This window comes from Centroberyx gerrardi, chromosome 2 (assembly GCF_048128805.1).
Source record: "Centroberyx gerrardi isolate f3 chromosome 2, fCenGer3.hap1.cur.20231027, whole genome shotgun sequence".
NCBI classification, from domain to species: Eukaryota; Metazoa; Chordata; class Actinopteri; order Beryciformes; family Berycidae; genus Centroberyx; species Centroberyx gerrardi.
In genome coordinates, this window is record NC_135998.1 from 9,167,656 (window position 1) to 9,182,061 (window position 14,406).

Here is a 14,406-nt window from a genome sequence, read left to right on the forward strand (position 1 = left end):
AGAAATGAATGCTGCATTTGTCAGACCTTACTCAAGCCCACAACACCAGGAATGACCCACACTACTAAAATGGATTAGCTAATAAGGGCTAATGGATGCCACTGTGTGTGGGGAGTATTGCATACATAAAGTGAGAAAAAAAAAAGCATGTGGGCCAAAGAAAGGTACCATTCTTCTGTCGCTCCACTGTAGGAACGTGTTAAAGGGCTGAAGCATACCAGACTGCTGCGGAAACACAATGAACTAAGCAGCAGTGGCTTACAGTAAAGTATGTTGCCATTCCTTAGATTCCAACTGCACGGCCTTCCTTATTGTACAGAAACCGCAACTACACAGTGCGGTGATCCGATAAAGGAAAGTACAACACAAATACTTAAGTTACAAAGTGATATAATATAAAAAGGAACGAAACAAAAAGCTATAATAAAACTGGAAGATTTGCATTGCTGGCTCCATGAAACACTCGCTCAGCAGAACAGAAATAGCACAAGACTGTGGAGGTATGATAAAATGCAATGCAATGCAAGAAGCTATTTTCTTTCAAAAAGGTGCAGCAAGTCTGATGCAAGTATTTTACATATTATATTATAATTCAATAAATGCCAAAAATGAGATCGGCACTGCTGCAATAGATGCATATCACCTTTCCACAAGGGAGAGTCCATTTTTTTCCTCACTCTGCTTTCCAAGAAATGTCACTTAAAGTAAAAAAAAAATTTTTTAAAAAGACACAAAGCAGCTCCTTGTGACTGCATTTTTCCACAGCATTCGTTGCATTTTCTTGTCAGGATTGATTTGGCGGTGGCATATTGAAGACATCCTCCACAAAATAGCCTTAAGTGAAACTTCAAAAAGACTGAACTATGAGTGCTGAGAGTGACCTTCAGAAGACGGGATTCACAGAAAATAGATGAATAGGACTGAACTGTAGCTATGCATAGTTTTCCCTAACTTTCACCAGAAGAAGTCTGATGTCAGATCAGTCTTTAAAGGGCACAAGTCAACCTTTGGGAGCAAATGACAAGATTATTGACCCCATATTCATATTCAGAGCCATATGCAAGGAAAGAGACTACTGCAGCTTATTCACAAGTCTCAAGCATGCAATAAGTTCAATATTTTTGTATGTTTTAACAATTTAGGGATATACATTTCTCATTTGTGTTCAGTTAGATGATCATAAGTTTTAATAGGCAGGAGAATACCAGATGCTCATTTCCTGCATTCCCTTACTGTTTTACATCACTTTCCAGCACTCACATTATGAGATATTTGCCATTTTTCCCCTCATCTTAGTGGTTTGTCAAAGTAAATATTTTGAAACAAACGCTGTATATTACAAGGTATTCCCAGTAAAGAAGAGGGCGCTAATTTTAAGACAATTGTGTAGAACCACAATGTGTGTTTAATTTTCCGGACTATAGCTGGCGGAATTGTCTTGCTTTGGTTTATCTGTTGGCTTGAATGGGTTGTGTTTGACAGAAGGTGGGTCCTAATGTAACCACAGAGAATAATGGCTATTGGTTGAAAGTTTTATTTTGGTGACAGAAATCAGAAACGGAAAACGAAGGTAAGATATCCCGTCTCTTGTGGTGTTCCCGAATGCGCGCATTAATATGAAACGGGGACCGTAACTTCTTTGAAAATGTAAAAGTTTATAGCCTGATATTAGCGTTCTGATGCAACTTTGCAAAACAAATTGGCGGCTTCTCATTCACAATGATGGATTACCTTTACGACCGAATTAACAGTCTCCTGAGTTAATCATGGCGCATCATATAAAAACTGTCAGAATTAACACTGATGGGATGGAAAATATAATAAATGAGCAAAATCAGATCACATTCATCATTGTCCTTTAAGAATGTGTTACAGCACCTTTACGTGATGAGTACTTTGTGTGATCTTGTACTGGTCAAAGTGAGGTACCATGTTTGCAAGACTGACTGGTATGGTACAAAATTGTAATATTTAAATTTTATATTTAAATATTATTTGAATGGACAACAACAGTAGGCTATATATTACGTTACATGCATTTCTAAACATGCTTCTGAGGGTGTAAAGGAACAAAAGAGATACCCTAGATCCAGTGTTTTGATAATTTCTCTAAATCGAAATAACCGTTTGAAATGGAGCCATGCCCTTCCATAGATACAGTTATAGCGTGTGTAATGTAAGCCATGTTTTTGCTCGTAACAATAGCCCTTGGAAAAGCAATGTTTGCATGCGTCTTCCCACCGCTGCTTGACAATTCACTTGCTTTTTCTGTGAAACGCATTCTATTACTTTCCTCATAATCCTGAAAGTGTTTGGATTTAAGGTCATCGTTTGCGGCGCTTTTGGCCACTTAGGGATGGGACGATATATCAAAATTCAATATATCGCAATACAAAACTGTGACAATACATATCATGGGGCAGAAAAATGAAGTGATATTAGCTACATTTTATTCTGCTGTAGTAATCACAAATGAGACGGCTTGCCCATCACAATTTCACAAGGTCTCTCTGGAAATTGTATCATTTTCACTTGTAATGACATTTTTAAATTGTTTGCATTCTAGTAAGCCAATGCTGGAAACATTTGTGGCTCAGAAATAAATAGAATTCTGCATAGTCAGACTTTGTTGTCATTGAACTTTTATTTCTTACATTGTATCGTGGTTATATAGAATCGTGAACCTCATATCGCGTATCGAATCGTATCTTGAGATAAACATATCTTCCTATCCCTATGGTTACCATTTGTCCTACATTTCTAAACAAAAAAAAGAGCGAAAACATGGGCCGTCCAGGTCGGGTGTCCTTGCAATTCTATGGCAAGGGCCGATGACAGCAAATTTTGGGCCGACTATTTGGACAATGTTTACATTTACGGGTCAAGTGAAATGATGAGGCTCTACTGGTACTTTCATACCGTTAATACACGTTAGGTTACGTTAATACACCCATATAGAGATTTTGATTCTCCATCGGTGCCACCCATGCTTGAAAATGCATGGTACTGTAAAGACTTTTGGATAAAGTGTTCACCAAATAGCATACATGTAATATATGCCACATAGATGAGACACCTCACAGTTTGTCTACTTAAAGCATTCTCTGATGACACCAGTGGTTAGAGAGACTGTCCTGTAACCATTATGTCACAGGTTCAATATATCCAACAGTCTACACCATCATCATCAGCTATTTGGCCTGCTGAAGTGTCCATGACTTTGTACTCCTACTTGCTCACTCGCTGCAAGCTGCTCAGAAATACCTACAATACACAGGACTATTTTTGTCTTTCCCATGCCTGCTTAGACTTTACAGATGCTCCGTTTTGGGCAGGGCTCATACCTTCAGCTACATCATCGTCGATGGCTCCTTTCGCCTGAGAGAAGCACCACTGCGTGTCACCTCCAGCTCCTGTGGAGACAAATAACGTTCAAGTGAAATTCTAGCAAACACTTTTTTCCATTTCAAGCTTCCATACGTTTCCTAGATCTTCATTTCTTGACTGGGTTTTGGTGGGTATTCAGGATGATATATGCTGATAGAGGTGGGGGAATACAACTGGTGAAGATGAGGGCCAGATTTCCCAAAACTATCTTAAATTTGGCTTATAGCCTAATGGAACAAAGCGTGTTTTACCAATAATTAGCCAAATGATGTGGCGATGGCAAAACATTGTATTGGTTGTGTGTAACTGTTCAAACTTCCTTGCTGGTACATGCAACTAAAAATAGTTTAAGATTATGCTGCACAGAGCATCTCATAATGTGTGTGTTAGCTTGTTATGCAATACATTTTGGTGTGGAATTTTTAGTTTCACACACGTTTCAATCTTTCAAACAAGCTGCATTCCCAAAGAGTTCTGGCAAAACAAGGTTTTGTGGTAATGAAGGGACAGTTAACTGGTGTGCAACATTAACAGTCTGTGTCTTCATAACATACAGTAAAGCCGCTTCATTGTAGATCTACTACTCAGTCAACTGCTGTCTGTTACAGTTACTCCTCTAGACTAAAATCACAGCTACACACGTTGTGTAGCAAAGCAGCCTGAAGGCTTAAAAAAAAAAAAAAACAACAACCCTGAAATAGATTTCACATAAGACATTTCAAATCCCTCCCACAACTAGAAACGAGAGATGAAAATCATTGAACTGCTCTACAGATAGCTTAATACACGGGAAACCAACTTTGTAAACAGAGATAGTGATAGGCGATTTTTTACAGGACTATCGGCACATTTTGTGGTTAACAGCAGTTTGCACTATTACGAAATAAAGCCGATTTGGATGTAAACACTTGAACATTCAATGTGTGCAAAAAGGCAGCCTCCAATTCAGTATCATTGGTGCAGTTTCTGGGGTTTTCTCTTGATAACATCAGATTGGAGCCTTGGTACTCTGGTTTGTTCATGAATCATGTCCACAAATATTGACTGAACTGTCTAAGATCACAGGGATAACATAAGTAAATTCTGTTTTTAAATCTACTTTTCTATTTAAACCAGGGAAGCCGGTCTACTGACAGGAGATGCTCTCACGTTAGGGCCCTAGGCTAAAAACAAAAACAATCTACAAGAGAAAACACGCTTCATTTCTTGATAATGTGAACAGCCTTCACTCGCCTCAACAGGTTCTCCACTGACAAGCAGGTTTACCGTAATTCCGCATATTTTTAAACGTGATCATTTGAGTTATTGCACAATGAAACTGGTTTGATTTGTTGATAAAGAACAAAAATGTCCAACACGTAGTCTAACAGCATTGCAGGATGATCAAGGACATTTTTTAGTCACGACAGCATCTTCATTCGGTACAATTTAGATTTCGAACAAATATATATATTATTCACTGGTGGCAATTTCCTATTACAGCCTGTACAAGGTTGGTCTGAAATGAATGTAATGAAATAAGGACGGTCTTAATACAGGTCAGGGCAAAATGCAGCATTCACTGGTGGATTGGCTGTATCTTTAACTGAAAATATTGGACAAAGCAGGTGTATTAATGTACAAATCACCCCAAAAATCCGTTTCAGTCACAGGCCAATATGCAGTGCCCCAACACAGATAACCAATGTGATTCCCCGCCTAAAGAGATCAACTGCATGTGGCAAGTATGTACTACTAACCAATTTGTTTTACATGATGAACCAACCATCGACCAAAATCGGCTTAATCGCACAAACAGCTTAAACTCTACATATACAGCACAAGTATCAGCTGAGGAATGAAAAGTGAAATGCTAGGCAAAACAAATCCTTGGCCATCTGGGTCTTGTATGGGGGGGAAAGTGTTGCACACCAGGGTTTTTTGTCCCCAACATTGTCTCTCTGAGTTTTCAGTCTGTTTAACGTTAGGTCAAAAATCGTACGTTATACAGCTTGCTCAGCCAACAACAGGCCTGGCGAGCTAGCTTGCATGTGTGCAATGTCAAAGTTTGTGCTAATGTTAGCTAGCTTGGCTTGTCAAGTCATGGCATGTTTCAGAAACTTGTGCATTGAACTGGTAAACGATATGCTATCTCCTTAAAAAAAATCAGCTGACCAGATAACTTAAGTGGGGGGTTTGGGAGTTCCGTGCACAAGTCATGGAAGCAGCCGGTATATTAAAAAACACTGTCACTGATAGTTAATATAACTAGCTAACACCGCCTGCATAGTTAGCTTACAAGACTAGTCCCGGGCCGGTGATAATGGTAAATAGCTACCGTTTGCTAGCGGTGGCTGGCTAGCTAGCTTTAGCCCATAAAGCAGGCCGGATGGGTGATGACACGGCCGGAGTTTGGTGGCTAGCTAGGCTAAGTTAGTTAACGTTAGCTGCCGTTAGCTAAACTGCTACTCCCTATGTTAGCGAATCTTGCAACCGATATTGGTAATGGCAACTGTTAGGCAGAGATAATACGGTATCTTGCAGACTTATGTCCTAAGGTACCGACTTGTTGGTAATGTTGTTTTATTTAATGGTTAGATTGAATTCGCTCCGTTTTCAGTTACCTGCCATGGCGAGAGAGGGGGCTTGTCTCAGTCAGTCACGATCTTGATTCCCACTCCCACGCGTCGGTTCGTTGGATTTGAACTTTTCTTCGCTGAATCTTTGATGCCAGACTGTGCGACCCTCGATGCTGCGGGCGATATTAACGTTTGCAGTTATTTTTCCACTCTGCTCTTCCCCTCTCTCCCCTCTCTCCTCTCCTCTCTCTAGCCGACTACTTCTTCTTCTATCGCGCTCTCTCATCCGACACAAGTCACTTCTTCCTTACTCGAGTCCTCCCGCACGTGAAGCAAAGGGCTTTTATAATGCGCGCGCACGCACACACACACATAAACGCACGCAAACATGCACATAAAACACACAAACACATCACAGACACATTCAGTTAAAAATACGTTAATCAGAATAAGAATCAGTTTAATCATCAGCACATGCATGTCGTGTTAAATATCAATATCAGTATCAATATGACCTCAAGTTGGTGATAAGGCAAACGACCACCAATGTAAACAAAACTCAATTGCATTTTCGGAAAAAAAAAACATTCATGTATTACCTTTTAGTAGAAAAACACTATCTTCATGTAGTAGTTTGATAATACTTAGTAGGCCTGTGATGTATGCTTTGAATTTATGTCAAAAATATTTATGTCAGCAGGTGAATAAACTGAGTAAGGTTGGTAAACTGATTTTAGGTGAGTTTAGCCTCCACTACATCCCCAGAAATCAACGCAGTGCACATGGTGAAGCAGGGACAATTTTTGCTGAAGGTACCCAGGTGCCCCTATTTTCCCCAAGATGTCTTCACTTAGAAGGCAGTGGTTCCCAAAGCAGCATCCAGGGACCACCAGCGGTCCTCGAGGAGCTTCTAGAGGTCCTCAGCAAAATGTGGATTAGTTAAATTTCACTGAATTTCTTCATTTGAAGATGGCGGTAGGAGAGGATGTTGTTATGCTAGGCTTATGGTAAATTGGGAAAAAATGGTTCCAAGTCCAATTAACCACATTCTTTATTAGTGAATTGAAATTAGACAATCAAGTCAAGTGCTCAATATGGGCATATAAACACATATAAACATCTAAATATGAACATAAACATTGAATACAAAAATCTATGTGTACTCAATTTCTTAATATAAATTTCGATGTAACACATACTTTTTTTTTCTGTAGGGCATCAGTAAAGCTACATCTTGTTTGTCAACTTTTTCCCATCAAGGCTAAAAATACTCTGATCCATGAGAATCCATTGAAGATAGATAGATAGCATAGATAGATAGATAGATAGATGCTTAAAATTCATACACGATGCTTAGTAAGGAGTGCAAAGGTAAAGGCCTTAGCGTACTTACAATATCCATACAATATGACCATATAATAATCATGTAAGAATAAAGTGGCAGGAAAAGTAATTTTAAAAGACCTACGCTGAGAGAAAGAAGGGAGTTTTGAGGAGAATAACAGTGAGTACAGAAGAGGGGATATCATTCAGTGGGAAGAGGGTGATGTGAGATTGAATTGAAGAGATGAGTTATCCTCCTATGATGGAAGATGGAGAGTGACTCAGCTGTTCTGAATGGAGTGTCACTCCACCGTTGGGCAGCCAGATGGGAGAGGAGTTGAGGCTGAGTAGAGCGATGATAAAGGACAGAGCAGAAATCTTTAGAGCTAAATCGCCAGTAGTGGCAGAACGAAGAGCGTGGGCTGTCCTGTGGGGCTGAATATGACCTGAAGGTACAGAGGTGCAGATCCTTTCGCGGTCTTTTACGCTAGCAACAGAGTTTTGAATTTGATAAGAGCCATGGGAGACTTTGGGGAGGTTGAAGACAATGTGGGCTGCAGTGGTCTGGATGAACTGTAGGGGCTGAAGTGTCTTGGGAAGCAATCTAAGAGGGAGTTTCAACGTCTAGATGGAAGATGACTAATGCTTGAGCAAGAAGCTGGGCAGAGACCCTGGTGAAGAAGGGTCTGATTGGATGGATGTGTAGAGCAGTGGTTCTCACCAGGGGTCCTTGAGGGAGATCCAGGGGGTCCCCAGCAAATTGATGAATTATTAAACTTCACCATTATTTCATTTACAAGAAGTTAACACAATTACAGAATGTAGAAGAATGACTATTTTGAGCATTGTTTCACTGTTATCTCTCTTCCTACAATACAGATAGTCATAGAATGCTGGACAAAATCATATCAAACAATAAAAATATTCTTAGATTTGGGCCAGAGAGACAAAATCTTAATCAACTAAATTAGGAGATCTTGATATGAAAAAGGTTGAGAATCAATGGTGTAGAGGGCAAGATTTTCTGTGGAGAAAGTGCAGCCTAGTCTTGTTGAGTTTGAGATTGAGTTGGTGGGCAGACATCCACCTGGGGATGTCAGCGAGGCAAACAGATGCGCAGTTCAACCTGAGTGTGAGACATTGGTAAAGAGAAGTAGAGTTCAGTGTCATCGACACAGCAAAGGCAGGAGGAGACGTGATATGTTACGACAGGGCCAAATGACCAAGTTCAGAAAGAGAAGATTAGGGGACCTAGGACGGCGCTCTGGAGGACACCAGTGGAGAGGGTCCGCAGTGAAGACAGAGCTCCACTCCCACGATACTTGTCACAATGAGTGTTGTCCGACAGGTAGGAGGCAAATGATGAGAAAGCAGAACCAGAGATCTCCGGGTCAGCAAGGGTGTTGAGGAGCATCTGGTAGCCAGACTGCAGCACATTCAAGAGTTTTGAAGAGAGAAGAGAGGTGCAATATTGGTCTAGTTTTGACGTCAGATGTGTCAAGGGTAGGTTTCTTGAGAAGGAGTGACTCTAGCTGACTTGAAGAGCAGATCAGTAACGATGGATGGCAGAGGGAGGAGGGGAAGGGGTCAAGAGAGCAGGAGGTAAGTCAGCTGGTGGGGATGAGTTTTAGGACTTCATTTGGAGAGAGAGAGAGAAGAGAGAGATGTTATACCTCTGCCAAAGAGGTTAGAAGAGGAGGCAGGAAGTGGTTGACGAGGTAGCTAGGAAAATGGTAGATGGGAGGAGGAGCCTCAGATGTCAAAATTCTCAAAGTTCAAAAGAGGAAGGATGGAGTAGATAGAAATGTGGAGGTGGTTGAGTCAGTGGAGAGAAAGAGGAAGGAGTCAGCCACAGGATGTGAGAAGAGGACAGAGGAGGAGAGGGAGGAAGGACGGAGAGACCACAGGTTACTCCAAGTGGTGATGGTATGAAGAGAGATCAGTTTAGAAGTGTTAGTAGAGAGGGGAATGGAGAAGAAATAAAGTAGAGGTCAGAAACATGAAGAGGTGTAACTCAGAAGTTAGTAGAAGAGCAGGCTCTAGAAAGGACCAGTCCTGCTCTGTGAGTAGGGTGGATAGGGTGAGATTAATAGAAGAAAGGACATAAATAATGGAATTAAACTTCTCTGTGGGGAGGTTGAAGTCACCTAGAAGGGGTGTCCCATCTTCACAACAATGTGAAGTGATAGAGACACGGTGTCAAAATATTGCAAGGAAGTGAAGTCAAGGAATCTGTTGGTTGACCCCAGAGGTGACTGAAGAGCTGAGATGCTGCCTCAGCACAAACTGGGAGGCTTTCAGATGTGAAAGTGATAGTTTTGACACCTATATGGACACTTCAGCTCCTGTGTCTCTGTCTGAGGAAGCCTGCCTACTGAAGAAAAGTGAAGTATAACAGTGCCAAGCTGTGGTTTGCTAAGGAATGCAGGAAGGTGAGGAAGAATCACGGAGCAAGCCCACAAGAAGGGAAACAGAGATTAATATTGCCTTGCCAAAAACTTCTTCAATAAGGCTATCAGACATCTGATTTGTTTGGCAACAAGGTTTTGAGTCAATTCTAGCAACAATGGAATCGTGTCTCCCTCTTGTGTGTGTGTGTGTGTGTGTGTGTGTGCAGCTGAGAGCAAGGATCTGACTAACTGCATCTTTTGTGATGTAGCCTGCATGGTCTTAACACTGAATAAATTGCACTAAAGTGTTATTAGGCTTGTGTCATGTCTCATCGAACAACTGTAGCCTATGATGCAAAAATAATTTCAGAATGGATTAATAATCAATCAATGCACACATTTTCGTCATGATCGTGACACGCACTGAACATAAGAAGTTTGCAGCAAAAATCTTTCTTATTTAACCTATCAAACAAATTAAACCTTAATATAATTCTCTGTATAATTTTGAGGAATTATTAAATAGCCATATTATTGAGGCTAATTCATTTTGTTATACAGCTAGGATTCTCATTATTGCCACATATTAGATAAAAAATTGACAATGCAATATTTCAATGTATTACATGTTTTGATGCATATTGTGTTCCACTTTAAGATTGTTATTTGATTGAAAAGTTCAGTGGTTGACTTTAATGATTAAAAATGCCCTACTTTCAACGCATGTGTGTAATGCCTCACTGTTTTAGGGTATACGGTAACATTCCACTACAAATTTAAGTGATGGGTGTGTACAAACACTAATCATAAGTCAAAATATCGCAGACAAAACTGATTTTGACAAAAATGGAAATTATTGAACAAAGAGTCGTTTGGGAGCCAAAGGATCAGACTCACTGAAAAGAACCAGAGAGTTCCCATCACTTGTAATTAGAGAACCTGGTCGCTAGTAAAGGCCCAGTGTGGCTGTCAGTTCACTCACTCAGGAGCTAACAGAAAACACTCTCTCAGGCTTTCCTCTGACACACTTCACCTGCCAATGATTTCAACTCCTTTAATTGACGTTTTGAACGACAGGGTCAACCCCAGATCAGTCAGCCTAGATCAGACCAGCACCTGCCCCCTCATCACAGACAGCACAAAAAAACATTAACACTTTGCATTAAGTGTTCATTAACTAATATTAACTAATGTATTAAGTAACATGAATTACACATGGATAACAACATTAACAAAGATTAGTTAATGTAAAATGCACATGAACAACTGCATTAATTGTTCTACATGTTTGCTAATAATGTTTACTAATGTGTTTACTAACATGAATTAAAGCCTTAAATCTTCATGTATTACTTAAACACAAGTGTCATCTAAGTCTCATCTAAGACTCATAAAGTCTCATCTAAGTCTCATACAGTCATAAAGATAGATAGATAGATAGATAGATAGATAGATAGATAGATAGATAGATAGATAGATAGATAGATAGATAGATCAATCGATAGATAGATAGATAGATAGATAGATAGATAGATAGATAGATAGATAGATAGATCAATCGATAGATAGATAGATAGATAGATAGATAGATAGATAGATAGATAGATAGATAGATAGATAGATAGATACTTGGCAATGACAATTTACAGCAGACATGTCTACTTCTACACATGGAAAACTGTCCTAGCTGACTGTTGCTCTCTAATCTATGGGTGGATACTGGACTTCCTGGCAGACTGACGGCAGCTTGTGTGACTGGGAACCTGTCTGTCTGTCTGTCTGTCTGTCTGTCTGTCTGTCTGCCTGTCTGCCTGTCTGCCTGCCTGCCTGCCTGCCTGCCTGCCTGCCTGCCTGCCTGCCTGTCTATCTGTCTGTCTGTCAGTCTGTCTGTCTGCCTGTCTGCCTGTCTGTCTGCCTGCCTGCCTGCCTGCCTGCCTGTCTGTCTGTCAGTCTGCCTGTCTGTCTGTCTATCTGTCTGTCTGTCAGTCTGCCTGCCTGCCTGCCTGCCTGCCTGCCTGTCTGTCAGTCTGCATGTCTGTCTGTCTATCTGTCTGTCTGTCAGTCTGCCTGTCTGTCTATCTGTCTGTCTGCCTGCCTGCCTGCCTGCCTGCCTGTCTGTCAGTCTGTCTGTCTGTCTGTCTGTCTGTCTATCTGTCTGTCTGTCAGTCTGCCTGTCTGTCTATCTGTCTGTCTGTCTGTCTGTCAGTCTGCCTGTCTGTCTGTCTATCTGTCTGTTTGCCTGCCTGCCTGCCTGCCTGTCTGTCTGTCTATCTGTCTGTCTGTCTGTCTGCCTGCTTGCCTGTCTGTCTGTCTGACGCACAAAGGCACGCAAGCAAGCCCTTGTTGTCAGGGTGTTTTCATCCATGTCCGGAGCCTTGTCCAAAACCTTCACTGTCTCCATCAATTACAGCTCCTAATGTCAATAATTGCTTGATGTAAACTAATCAATGAGATTAATTCAATAAAAATGTTTCCTGCAACTTGTGATTGTCATAAGCCTTCTGTTATAATTTTGTTCCTATATGGGGAGAATACAAATGTTTTTCAGCTGCCCTGGTGCAGCATGTTGCTGTCATGCATCATAAATACACATTGTAACAGCTCTAGATCTACGATGTGTATTGACAAGGGAGTCAGAGAGTTTGTGTTGGTTTTTGCTTGAACACCAGAAAAACCATTCCCAGTGCAAGGAATATCTTAATTCTTTGGAACTGCTTATTAACATAAATAATGGTTAATGGTACATAGATAATAAAGAAGAGGTAAGAGAGGGAATGTGACAGCAAGAACTGTGCAAAAGAGAAAAATATTTACTCCACAGCTTTTTATTATCTTAAGAGAATCACATAGATTGACAATATTTTTTTTATAAAAATGTGATTTACAGTTGATATTTTTTCTCATTCCTCAGGTCAAATTTCCTCATAATTTAGGTCAGCAGCACAGCTTGTAACCTCCTCTATTACTAACCTTGCATAGTCCACTGTCCCATATTGAAGTCAAACTATGCCATATATGTAAAGCACCATCTCCTTAACAGTGGGAGACATAAGAACAAAGCAGGAAGTCTGACTGCAGTGTCTGGTAGGGATAAATACAGGCCAAACTGCTTTTTCCTCTTTGGTCCACTAGAGGGCCACCTCACCTAGAAAATGTGGGTTAATTTGGGATGACAGGACATGGGGTCAATGTTGGCTCAGTTCATTTTATTCTCATTATCCTGAATTCAGAAATTGATTATAGGCACAATTAAAAACTAAACAACAACAAGACATTTGATATTTTGTCTATTGGCAATTTCTTTATAGGGACAGCGCTCATAACAAATATTGAACTGCAGTTTTGATCATGTTGTTGGCACTGCCTTTATGGCTATAGGTTTCTTACTGAGTGTGTTTACTGTTCATGCACTAATATCCAGCTGGGATTTAGAATAGGCTATACACATACAGCAAACATCACATCTCATTCACGATAAGAAAAAAGCTTTTGTTTTGATTATGAGATACTCAATAAGATACCTTGCAATACAGTGAGTGTTTGACAGAAACACATTCTTTTATTACTTTAGATGTATCAGTGATGTGACATTGAAGACAAGACGCATCAGCAGTGTAATGTGTAATGTAAACCAGATTAGGAAGGTTACTTGCAATATCCAATCTATTACAGATTACAGATTACCTGCTAAACATTTAACCATGAATGGTAAAAGATTCTACTGGGATACTATCATAACTACTTTGAGGTACTTTTGGTTTACTTATACCTACAATATTCATCGAATATAAAGTTAAACACATTGTGATATGAATTGTGTTATTATCACCTTCACATTATCTAAATTGCTTTCTCATCAAAAATATTTCATAGCAATCAGCATGTAATAACATGTTTGTTTGTTTTTTTTTGTTTTTTTTTTACAGTTTTACCATTTCTGTATTTGTATTACTGAGAATACATGTAATCTGTTACTCCAAAACATTGATTATGGCAGTGGTAGTAAAAACCTTCATTTCTATATTTTATGGGGCATGTCCTCATTTGATGACAAGGTTGGACTTGAAGGGATTTAGTTTAGGAAACAATTACCTCAAATAAATGTATTTGCTTAATCTTGTGCACAGGAGCATGTTGGATGTACTGCTTGGTTTATGAACTCTTTAGGAAGAGCCTGTCAGCAGTCAGTGTCACAGTAACACCAGACAGGGGCAGTGTTGCTCTGGTAAGACTTTCATATGTTTCTATGTAATGTGCTACTGACAGAAGCTGAGAGCTAAGGCATAGCTGGGTTTAATTTGAAATGATTAAAGTAGGGAACAAAAGTAGAGTCTGCACACTGAAAGCTGCTCCCAGGGTTTATAAATGTATTCACTCCTTGACAGGTGATGTTCAAAGTCCAGCGCTCTTCATCAGACAAAGGACAACTGAAAACCAGCCGCTATGTATTTGTGTCGTAAATTTGTTCTCAGCCAGCAGCTTTCAGTGTGCTGGCTCTGCTTTTGTTGCCTGGTTTGTATTCTGTGTTTAAGGTTGGAATATTGGGTATTTTTATGCTGCTCAAAATGAGTGAAGTAATCAGTAGTTTCTCTTTGTTTTAAATTTGCATTAGTAAGGCAGTGTAATACATATATATCCACTAGGAATTAGAATATTAACTGTGTATACTTTATAATACTAATGTTACTACTACTAATAATAATAATAATTCTACTACTACAACTATAATAATGATGATGATTATACTA

At 39.9% G+C, this 14,406-nt stretch overlaps 1 protein-coding gene across 2 annotated transcripts in view; it reads right to left on the minus strand.

Moving 5' to 3' along the window:
* The window catches only part of ppp2r2ab (protein phosphatase 2, regulatory subunit B, alpha b), an 18,906-nt gene extending 12,657 nt beyond the window's left edge, over positions 1-6,249 (minus strand). For both annotated transcript variants that reach the window (XM_071909667.2, XM_071909666.2), the window contains exons 1-2: positions 5,991-6,249; positions 3,345-3,413 (exon numbers count right to left, since the gene is read on the minus strand). In XM_071909667.2, the coding sequence (XP_071765768.1) occupies positions 3,345-3,413; positions 5,991-5,997 (76 nt within the window). In that variant the 5' untranslated portion in view covers positions 5,998-6,249. The remainder of the gene's footprint in view (positions 1-3,344; positions 3,414-5,990) is intronic.
* Positions 6,250-14,406: the final 8,157 nt, after the last annotated feature.